The sequence below is a fragment of the Propithecus coquereli genome, unplaced genomic scaffold, assembly GCF_000956105.1.
Source record: "Propithecus coquereli isolate 6110/MARCELLA unplaced genomic scaffold, Pcoq_1.0 Scaffold210, whole genome shotgun sequence".
In the NCBI taxonomy this organism is placed as follows: Eukaryota; Metazoa; Chordata; class Mammalia; order Primates; family Indriidae; genus Propithecus; species Propithecus coquereli.
The window spans coordinates 2,368,334-2,380,153 of NW_012146079.1; the positions used below are offsets into that span (position 1 = coordinate 2,368,334).

The following is an 11,820-nucleotide window of genomic DNA, read 5'->3' on the forward strand; positions in this document are numbered from 1 at the left end:
CAGCCTCAGGTATTCCTTTATACATGAACTAAGACAGTGCCCTATGAATGTTTTTTGAATACACTGATAAGCTTGTCACCACCTGGAGCCAGACCCCTGCCTGCTAATTCCTGTAGATCTGAGCACTAGCCCCGCTCTGTGAGCCACTGCCCTTAGCTGTCTACATCTAGGTTCTGGATGCTCCTCATTCCTTCCTCCTCCAGCCCACTTGTCTGTCTCTGGTTCCCTGACACTCAGGGCTGACATTCTGAGCTGCGCACGCATGAGGATCTACAGCCAGTGCGACATCAGATCCCAGATCAGCTCCTTTGCTATTACTGAGGCTGGTCTGAATTCTCACAGCTTTAATACGTCTGGACACATCCTAAGGAGGAAGGGAGGTGGGAGGTTTCCATTTGTAAATAAGGACTGGCCGCCTGTGAATAGGTCAGGGCAAAAAAGAATCAAATGCCATCCCAGAAAAGTCAACAGTCCCAGCGCAGCAGACACGTTTACAATGAAGATCTAAGTCATTTAGAATTATCGAAGTGCAGTCCGGAATATGGAGCTGCTGGCTGTTTAATAGGGATCAATAAATAATTTCAACACACAGTGAAATTAAAACTCTGCGCTGCCATCTGGAGCTTGGTGTTCACATGCTGATTAGAAACTAGCTAGCTGATTTTTAATTATATTTTTCCCTTGCCTATTTTAAAACAATCCCACAATATCCCAGAGCACAAAAGAACTTTTTTTTTTTTTTTTTAAAAAGACACATAAGAGAGAATGAGGTTCAAGCCTGGTTTGCCTTGTAGAGGAGTTGCTCTCGGATTTAGAACAGGAATAATTTGTTTTATTTTGTTTTTGTAAATGGAATTTTCTGTTTAGTGACCTCTCTAACTCTGAGATTCTGCCTTTTTAGATGCTGCTTGACATTATCACTTACATTCAAATAAAAGGAGGTTATTAAGGGACATCCTTTATGACAAAATACATGACCAAAGAGCTGCATGTATGTCCAATTGTGTCGATCAAATGACAGTTTTAATTGAATCAGGAAGGTTGTCATTTCGAGGAATCCTATGACAAATTCTTTTGAAAAATTAAAAAATCCTCTTAAAATGTATAAATGATAATTAGCCTTTATATTTCATAGTAAATACAGGTCTCCTATGAATGCACATAACACTTGTCTGTACCTCTCTAAAGGCACATGTAAGTTTCTATTTGTTCCAGCACTTGTATGTAGCTTTATTATATCTCTGGCTCATCCGTTCACTCTTCCGGTACGGGCCTTCCTGATAATTGAATTCTATTAGCACCTTCCTCATGCCTTGAGCAAAGCAGGCCCTGTTTTTGTTATGAGTGACTATCTGGAGGGTACAATTCATTTTGTTTAATACACAAGCCAGGGGACATATGTCCCCCTTGGTACCAAGAGGTGACACCAACTGAAAACATGAATCAACTTTGACAAGGGTTTAACTGTGTTGAAGAGTGACAGATCTATTGATGGTATTATCTAAATGACATTGCCCAGAATTTGTGAGGACAACTAGCATTTTCTCTTCTGTTAATCTCACTCAGTGTCCTTGTCAGGAATCTGATGCTGTGTAGACTAAGGGTGGGAGGGCAGGAGAAGAGGTGAGGCAGCACCCTGACACAGCTAACAATCTGCCCAGGTGGGACTTGATCAACAGTGTCAGTAAACATCCCTTAAGCCAGACTGGGTTAATGTGAAGATTAAAGGAGGTACTAAAGGACCGAACATAGTGTCACCACATAGCAGCTGCTCATTTTATAGTGGTATTATTAAAATACTTTGGTAAGAACACAACACTGACTCTGCAAGTGTGTCCTGACTCCCAGTTCTCTCAGTATGGTTCGGTTTGATAAACTAAAAGTCTTTATGAGAAATATCCCACTTTCTTTTTTTAAAAGAACAAGTCAAAAATTTTATTTAATTCATTAATTCATGAGGGAACCAATAAGATGTTAAAATCAATACAGAGAAAAATCCAAAGGACAGACATTAGGCAAGGAGGAATGCAAATCAATGCAAAACTGGCCACTTCCATGGCACAGTAATCAGTTGCAACTTCATCTGACATACATCATGCATTTTTTTTTTTGCTAACAGCTTTATTGATATAGAATTCATATACTTGTTTAATATATAATTCATACATTTTAAGTGTGCAATTTAATGGTTTTTAGTGTATTTACACAACTGTGCAACCATCACCACCAATTTTAAACATTTTCATCACACCAAAAGAAATCCTGTACCGCTTAACCATAACCCACAATCTTCCCACCCCACCTCCATCCCCAGCCATAGGCAGCCCCTAGCCTGCTGTCTCTGTAGATTTATCTACTCTAGACATTTCATACAAACAGAATCGTACGATATGTGGCCCTTGGTCATAGGCCTCTTTCACTTAGCATAGTGTTTCAAGGGCCATCCATGTTGGAACCTGTATCAGTACTTTGTTTCCTTTGATGGCTGGATAACATTCCATTGCTGGGCTCCTTTTTTCTTAACACTGACTGTGCTTTTAGTGAACTATTTTTCATGTGAAGCAAAATATGGGAAACTCTGAGGTCTAATGGGTTAGAGCTTTCAGTTTCTCTCCAGGAGACCAAATACCTGATACCAATGTCAGTTTCTGCATCCAAACCATGAACTCCAATACTTTGGGCTTCTGGTTCTTCGTCTGAAATTTGTTTTTGCTTCCAGACAGGTTAGCACAACCTGGTTAAAAGTAAATCCCACTCTCAGGCCATTGGCCAGTTTTCCACTGTGGCAGGCACAGGGGACTCTTCCATGAATACAATGTCTAGAAAAACAGCATACAACAAAGGAGTTCTTAGAGACCACCAGCCAGATGTTACAGTCTGATACGGTGGCCTGAGGTCTGTTCCGGGAGCATGTGCTCAGAAATATCAAAAGAAAATAAGGCAGCTTCACTTCCTCTTGCCCTCGTGGCCGTTCTCAGCAAGCTGGGGATGAACGAAGTTTTCCTCCAGGGCTCTCTGCTGTCCCACTATCTTCTCTTTCACCTGCCAGCACCTGGTGTTCTGCAGGGCTGCTGTGCCTCCTTGCAGTGAGGAAGCATTCTAGCAGACCACTGAATTCCTAAGAAATGAGTGACTCTGCAGGAAACTGACATTTGTGGAGAGGAGCCCAAGGAAAAGGCCATGTGATCTGTAGACAGAATCTCTAATAATGGGGCTCTCGGAAGCCTCTCCCTTCAAACCAAGGGCATCATCTTAGTTCAGGCACAATCGAGATTAAAATTCTGCTTGCTCCTTTTTAATCCATCCATCCATCCAACAAACATTTATTCAACACCAGTTTGGTCAGTGCTGGGGATAAAAGAGCAATCTGGGCTCAAAACAGTTTCACAAATTATACCGAAATTATTCATTTGCCTCCCCTGGCAGACTTCGAATCTCTAGCTCCTTAAGGACAAGGACTATATTCATTTTTATGAATATGTAAATGATGATCATATAATATACTTGGCCATATAAATACCTGACGAATAAACGACCGAATATCTGTCCAGTGCTCTGCACGGCACCCAGCTCTCTTGGTGGTGTGCATGAGGAAGGCTCACTGGGAACCAGGATCTTCCCAGTGTGGGACTAGACCACAGAACCCAAGCTGGGCACAGTCTATCAGAGCACGTTATTGCAGCTGTCAGGAGATACATGAAAAAGAATACAGTTCAGTGCTGTCCCTTCGCAATGGCCATTGCTTGTTTTTGTTCTATGAAAGCCAACTTCTTCCCTTAGAAGGCTGCTTAATTCCTGGATTGACCCCAGGGAGGGAGGCAGCAGATTGAGAGAGGTGACAGTGACACTCCTAGTAAAAGGACCCCTTGAAGAGCTAAGAATCAGTGTAGCAAGGCAGGAGAGAGAGGTCAAGTGACCCCCAAAGAAGCAGTTTGAGGAAATAATTATGTGCATCAAAGTTACAGGGAAATTTCTCTCATTCAAGGAAAATCTAACTGCCACTACCCTCACTCATTATTACATGCCTTTTTAACATAGAACAACTTTATTGAGAAATAATCAACATATAAAAAGCACCACTTTAAGCGTACAGTGATGAGTTTCATCAAATGCATTCACTCCTGTGAATAACTACCATGATGCCCCAAACGCTCTCTTGTGCCCTTTTGTAGTCAATTTCCTCTCCCCCGAGCCCCTCACCCCATAAGCCCTGATCTGTTCTCGGTCACCATAGATGTTTTGCCTTTTCTAGAATTTCACATAAATTGAATCACAAAGCATATATTATATACTCTTTCACGTCGACTGCTCTAGAGCAGCATGCTTTTGAAATTGGTCCATGTTATTATTAATACATGTGTCAGCAGCTTGTTCTTTTCTATTGCTGAAGAGAATCTCTTTTTATGAATGTATCACTGTTTATTCACTTCCTGGCGAACACTGGAATGTTTCCCATTTCTGGCTATAACAAATACAGCTTCTATAAACATGTGTACAAGTGTTTTTGTGGACATGTGACTTATTTAACTTGGGTAAATACCTGGGAGTGGAAAGGCTGGGTTGTATGGTAGGTGTACATTTAACTTTAAAAAGAATTTCTATAGTTTTCCAAAGTGATTGTACCATTTTTTTTCTGTGCCTTTTTTAAAAAAAATGCTGTATGCAATATGAAGTCTTATGGGGTAATTAAAAATTCACAGTAAATTGATATTTTCTTTCTCTTGAAGACTCTGGGATACAACCATGGACACAGGCTGGTAACAGAAAGCACAGTTCACAGATTCTCCATATGCTGGACATAAGTGTCTTTGGAAAATGGCTGGAAGAAGTCTTGACCATGAAGGAGTTCGAGACCAGCCTGTCTCTTTAAAAAAAAAAAAGAGTCTTGGCCATGAAAGACTTCTTTTCATCACGGCGGAGACACTACTGGAAAATCAAGTGGGAAATGGAAAGAGCCAGAGCTCCTGAAACTTGGGCCAAAAAACTATCATAGAAATAGCACAAAGAGACTTGTGTGTGTATGCACTCATTTCTTTCATTTCGAATTTGGTGGAAATTTCTCTCATTCAAGGAAAATACGACTGCCACTACTACTCTTTATTGCAAACTGGTGTAGGAACTCCCTTACATTTATTCATTATTTTCACTACAAGTGTTAAGACCACGTTGCTTCTCCCTAGGAGGAAATAGGAGCTCTTGCTGCACTCCGACTGCTGTTGGTCCTGAGAAATCTCCAGGGTCATGCTCTGTTGTTCAAAGGGGTAGTTCCTTTTCTCCATTTTAATTTGCCTTGCTCCGAGACAAGTGTTGTAACAAATAGTTTGGGAGGCAGCTCACTAGTTACAGCCCTGATATGGACTAACTGGAGTTTCATATTTGTGGCCCTGGGTTTTCGCCTCTTTAAGACAGGAGGAGAGTACAGCCAGCTCATAAACTGGCATGGTTCTTGAAAGCACTCTTCTTAAAGCACTCAACATCCAGCTTTCAAGGAGATAGTTCATTATCTCTTTCATGGGATTTATGTTTCATGTAAGGAAGACATTTCTAACATTTGTTCACTCCTTGTTACCACTAGAGAAGTTTATGAGAAACGGCAGAATCCCCAGCTCAAGAAATTCTATTCAAAAGCAGAGGAGGGACCCAACGACCTCTTTAGATCTGTGGTTACAAGACAAACCAGTGAAGATTGAATACAGGTCACTTAGCTTGTCCAGGCTCTACCCATTGTTTGCTGGGTGACAGCCAGTGCAGGGTGGTTATGAAGAATTTGGATTTCCTTCATCTCTAACATATGAGTAACAGCTTGTTTATCATAGAGTTGTGAGAATTAAAAGAGATAATGCATTTAAAACATTTACTACACTACCTAGCAAAAAATAACCCTTCAAGTCTTGCTATCTTTATTTAAGCTTTAATTATTAATACTTCAAATGTGAAGCGGTTGAACTATCTGTCTAGTATTTGTAGAGCATATATACTGTACCTCAAAATTAAAAGAATTCTTTATCCTTTAGTTCAAAGTTAGGCATCCTAATAGTAGTAGCAGTAAAAAAGTTATAATGGTTATAACTCCAGAAGATTTCAATTTTTTGTTGTACACTGCAGTATGCACGAGTTAAAAGAGTACTAAATCTTCAGCAAAAATCAGTTCCAGGTGGTGAAGTGTCATGCTAGACAGAGTGGGGCCAGCATGGAACTTTTTCTTATGGTCAAGATCCAGCAAAAGCAGCCACAGGGGAGGTGTGAGGCTAACATATACCTGGAGGCCAGGAGGGAGCAGGGAACTCTTTCAGGCCAGCTCAAGGAGGATGTTAAACACAGGTTTTGAATTGAAAGCTACAGAGTTCAGATATTCCTCTGGTGGACTCGCACTGTATTGGTCATCCCAGCATCCAAATAAAGTAAGCATGGATTTCCTCAAAGCTAGAAAGCCCTTGGGAGTAGTTTCTTGGAGAACTTGTGTGCAACTTCAGCTAGAATTCAGGGGCCTAGTGGATTCTGACAGGGATCAGGCAGCAGAGTCACAGCATGGGAGAAGCCTCCTCAGCCCTATCTAAAACCTAGGGTTAAACTGTGTGATGGAAAGAAAGTGACTTTCAGGTGAATCTAGACTATGGGCCTAACTAAAGAGGAGAATCAAAGGGACAAAGAGTGTCAGAAGTCAGACCACAGGAAGTTCTTGGAAACTGGAATAAAACTGTATTTAATTGAGTCAGCATTTATTGAGAAGTTTGTACTCACTTTCAAGAAGTCTACTGGGAGATAGTTATGTAAAGCATTCACTATGAAGTAAGGTAGAATGTGACCTCTCCTTCTGCTGTCATCTATTTACTTAATTTTTAGTTTTTATTGTCTCCCTCTTTTATTATTTTTTATTATTATTATTTTATTATTATTGTCTCCCTACTTTAGAATCTAAGGTCTGTGAGGGCAATAGTTTGTTTCTGTTCACTGCCAAGAACCCAAGTGCCTAGAATAACGCCTGATACACATTAGGCACTTGGTACACCTTCGCTGAATAGATCTGATCTGGGCTATAACTGGGTAGAAGGGGTTATGAGAACACAATGAGAGGAAGATTTTATATGACAAAGAATCGCAGCACTCTTTTTGAAGAAGAACCATTCCATATAGTCATAGGCCACTTGGACTGGGATTTGGATGCTAAGAATGATGCCCTAATTTTGCAAATCAGAAGATGGAGGAACATATTAATAGCTAATAGGGTGTGGGTCTGGATCTCAACTTTTCAGGTATAGTTTTCTTTCCAAATGTTAGAACCCTGTCAACCAGATATATAGGAAGAAAATCCAAGGACAGATAAAGGAAGCAGAATGGCACAGATGTTTGAAAACACAGGGTCTATCCAGGAAATGAAGGTTGTTTTAGTGACAAGAAGGGAAGAAAAGTGTGTATGTTGTGGGGAAAGGGAAGAGGAAATGCAAATTTGTGGCACAGCCCCTTGCTGTGGTGCAGTCAAGTGAGGGAAACTGTGCAGAGGTCAGTGGGACCTTGAAGAACGGAAGGGCTGTGGACAAGCGGGAAGGGGAGGAAGACGCAGCACAGCGAGGGATGAAAAGCTCACGATGGCCCAGACACGCGTAAATGGCGGTAGAGACTGCACTGGGGTACATGGATACGTGAGAAAAGGGCCAGATTCTGGAAGCTCTCCAAAGGTCAAGTTGTGAAACTTGGAATGCTCAATAGTAATTGGGAGACATTCAAGATTCTTGAGCTTGAATGATACGATGAAAAAAATGAGTACAAATCAATAGTTCTCAAATTTAAGATATCAAACATATTTTAAATTTCTACTTTGTTCCCAAAATACATTATTGTCATAAAGCTTTCTCATGATCCAAGGCCTGCTAAAAATAAAGACCTTGTTTGTACACATTAATTAAGAATATTAAACTAAGTGAATTATATTTAGCATAATTTGCTATTTTTTCTTTAGATGATCAAAATAATGAGGTATCACAATGATCACATATTAATTAGAATTGGAGGACTCTTTGTTTTTGCTAAGCCTTGGAAAATGGTTTATAAATAATTATTTGGTAAGTTGATGAAATATTAGCATGCCAGATGGTAGAAGAAATAAAATATACAATCATTGCATAAAGTTCCAGAAACACTTTATTTAAAAATGGAATTGTAAATGCATAACAAAATAACATAAGTAATAAATGTAACAAAAATAAATAAGGAGAATAATGTATTCATACAAAATAAAAATAACATAGTAAAGGCCAAATGTTTATAATTGAACAAAAATTGTGTAAACACTTAAACAATAATGTAAGTAGAGTAGATTCTAATATTTTCCTAAACTCCTTACCTTCTACGTCCATGTGGGTATAATCAGTACCCAAATATTAAATAAAAGAGGGAACAATGGTGATTATTTTCTTCAACTTTTTCTTCAAATGGATTGACCCTGTTTTAATGTTTCATTTATTCCTTCAGAGCATTTATGTCTTTCCATTTATGTTCTTTTAAACCTTTTTTTCTTCCTTTATTAGATAGAATGGGGAATTTAGCTTTACAAGGAGAATAGTTTGTTTACCTTTTTTTTAATTTAAAGAAAAATATGAGATCCATTATACAACAGACTTTGTTTTTATATCTCTACAAAATTTTTTTTGCATCTTTATTAACTGGTTCAACAGTACAGGATTTTAAAAATCCTGAAAAGTTTTGAAGTGTAGAGTTACTTTGTTTCTTAAAATAAATGTAGCAGAAGATATTGCTGAAATATTAAAGACCATTTCGTAAAAATTGGAAAAGTTGCAGTTTAACCATTATAGACTGAAGGGGGCAAGTGAAAAACCCAGGTCTATTAATATTATTTAATTGAATTAAGATACACCCAAATTATAGTGTTCTGGAAACACGAAGATAATTACTTTCTTTTTAAACTCATCCAAATGTGAACTTACTGGAAAGAGAAAAAACAAGTTTAAAGAAGGTATTTTTCATAGGCTTCCTGTTTAGTAGCACAGGCCCAAGGCCTTCGTTGTCGTGTTGCAGGGTCCTTATAAACGTCTAAGACTGAAACAGGATTTACTATTGGGTCCTACAGGGAAACACACAGAAGCAATTCGCAATTCATTGCTTGGGAGTGAAACTATCAACTAATCTTACGACTACTGGTTCTCCAAGTTTCCTAACGAAGAAAATTTTAACCTCATGATCCTTTCAAGGGAAAATTTTTTTTCAACTCTCACGTATAAACTTGGTAACACAGGATCAATATACATGTTCTTAGTTTTAAAAATATACTCCACCTAAACTATCTGTCTAGCTTGATCTTTCTAGTTATCATTTAACCTAAAATGAGCGACAAAATCTTATTTCCATTAAAAAAACTTGGGAAAAAAGTGCCAAATTGATCTTTTTGAAAGTGGAGTAAAACAAATACAGTATTATCAGTCTCCTATGTACAAAAAAGACAGTTAGTCCTTATTGGTATATAGATATGTCCACCTACCACTCCCAGCAAATCTTAGTGCAAACATAATAGTTAATTTCCATAAATCCCAAGACAATTTACGTAGCAACGAAGTTATATAAATCACATCTATGTTGGAAAATTTTAGGACACAGAATGACTACTGTGAAGTTCTGCCTTACTGTGGAGAGCACTATGTCATTGTGTCCAGCGGTAATGAGTACTAATATAAATCCTATTATTAAGAAGCCAATAGAATGGTTTAACAAATCTGTACAGATGAAGAGGAAGTCCATTTCAGGGAACAGCTTGGCACAGGAGACATGGGGGTTCAGAAATGTTGGGTATTTAGTTTGCTTGTAGGTCACAGCATGGCTTAAAAAAAAAAAACAAAGATCTATGAAGGGAAAGGATGCAATGATAAAATTCAGCTTGAAAATCATAAAACCATGAAAGGCAAAACTGCCACAATCTATTTTTTCCTATGTATGTATCAAGTGGTTATCTAAACGGTGCGAAAGGACTGATACGACACTACATTATAGGTAAAAAAATAAATAAATAAAATTAAGACAACAGGGATAACAAAACTGTAGTTGACCAAGTTGTCTTGTTTTGTATAAGTCAACACTGTGCTGCTTCCAATATTCCTAGTCATTCCACAGGTAATTATTTTTTAACAATCAAGAGAAAGTCATTCATGTACTGTAACATCTTCCTCTTCCCCATCAGGGTTGAATCTATTAAAATGTATACTGAAATCGGCCTCAGATTCAGCATTCTCAAATTCAGCTGAGACTGAGATAGCAGCAGGATGAAGAACCCTAGCTTCTGGTTGGCAAAGTGTCGGTGTCTGACCCGGGCTGCTGTGGTTATTCACAGGACTGGACTTCTGTTTTGGCGGAGAAGGCAAGATAGCACTGGGAAATCCCATGTTGTTCAGAGCCTCCAAAGTTCCATCTGGGTCAATCATAGCATTGATCGCTGAAGGGGGCAGAAAGGAGTTGGTGGGGGGAGAAAGGATATAATTTTAGATATAGTTACACTCAGATATGAACATTAACATTGTTTATGCTCTGGATAATATTTCAACTATCTGTGTATATGTGATCTTAAATGTGGCTAATCCTTCCAATACTGTATTTAAAACCCCACTCTTAGTATAATAATTCTGTGGTTGATTTATATTGTAGGTTACACACACCTAAATGCTGTCTCTGGGTCTCTTGATAGGTCATTTATAGGCATTTCAGAGACTATAAAGTCTAGTATTTGAAGATGAGGAATTCAAGAAAGATTGTTTTGAAATTTGGTTTCATTATCGCAATAGGATAGTGAAAATATTGGTGGTGATGACTTTTTTTTTTTGAGACACAGGGTCTTGCTCTGTTGCCTAGGCTCTGGAGTATGGTGGCATCATTGCAGTTCACTGCAAACTCAAAACTCCTGGGCTCAAGAGACCGTCCCACCTCAGCCTCCTGAGTAGCTGGGACTATAGGTACATACCACCACACCCGGCTAATTTTTAAGTTTTTTTTGTAGAGATGGGGTCTTGCTATATTGCCCAGACTGGTCTCAAACTCCTGGCCTCAAGAAGTCCTCCTGCCCTGGCCTCCCAAAGTGCTAGGATTATAGGCGTGACCCATCATGCCCGGCCTGGTTGTGATTCTTAATCAACACTCCTACCCCTAATTATCACTCAGAGGATTGGGAGTTAGTTGCTAAGACAGGGTTCAGAGTAATCTCAGGGCTAGGGAGAAGAGAAGAACATCGGTGTACTTTGAATGCTACCACAGCATGTTGTCATTCACCCTGGTGAGAGTGCTAGGGTACAGCACAATATGTGAGCTCTATTGGTCCCCTCATAGCCTAGATACTCATATCCAAGAGCAGCCCTCAAAAAACAAACAAACTTTGCTACCTCTACAAGAGGGGCCAGTTACAGACCAGTTTTTCAATCTAAAAGATCTTTGGGTAGACAAGAGAAGTTCTCAGGCAGTGATTTTCAAGTTGGAATTGGGCAGAGTAGGGAACTGGAAGAAGACTTATTTAGCAAGTTCTTTTAAATGTATACCTCTATTCTACCAGCAAACAATCACTGTGTTAGCAAGCCACTTTCACTCATGGGGGTATATCATAACTCTTAGTTGTGTTGGGGCTGAATAAAGGTTAAGAATCATTTAGGTAGGATATACATATTATGCTTATCATTATTCAATAAATAAAGACTGAGTAGAATTAGCAGTTGAGTCTGGAACCTGCTTGTTGTACCACTGGGGACTTTTAGGTCAAGACCTACATAGGGGCTGGGTGTGGTGGTTCACGCCTGTGATCCTAGCACTCTGGGAGGCTGAGGCAGGCGGATC

The 11,820-nt window shown here is 39.2% G+C and overlaps 1 protein-coding gene across 1 annotated transcript in view; it reads right to left on the reverse strand.

The window, feature by feature from the left end:
- Window positions 1-8,121: 8,121 nt before the first annotated feature.
- CEP170 (centrosomal protein 170kDa) overlaps window positions 8,122-11,820 on the reverse strand; it is a 111,684-nt gene continuing 107,985 nt past the window's right edge. The window contains exon 20 of the mRNA XM_012644336.1: window positions 8,122-10,438. Within this exon, the coding sequence (XP_012499790.1) occupies window positions 10,149-10,438 (290 nt within the window). The 3' untranslated portion in view covers window positions 8,122-10,148. The remainder of the gene's footprint in view (window positions 10,439-11,820) is intronic.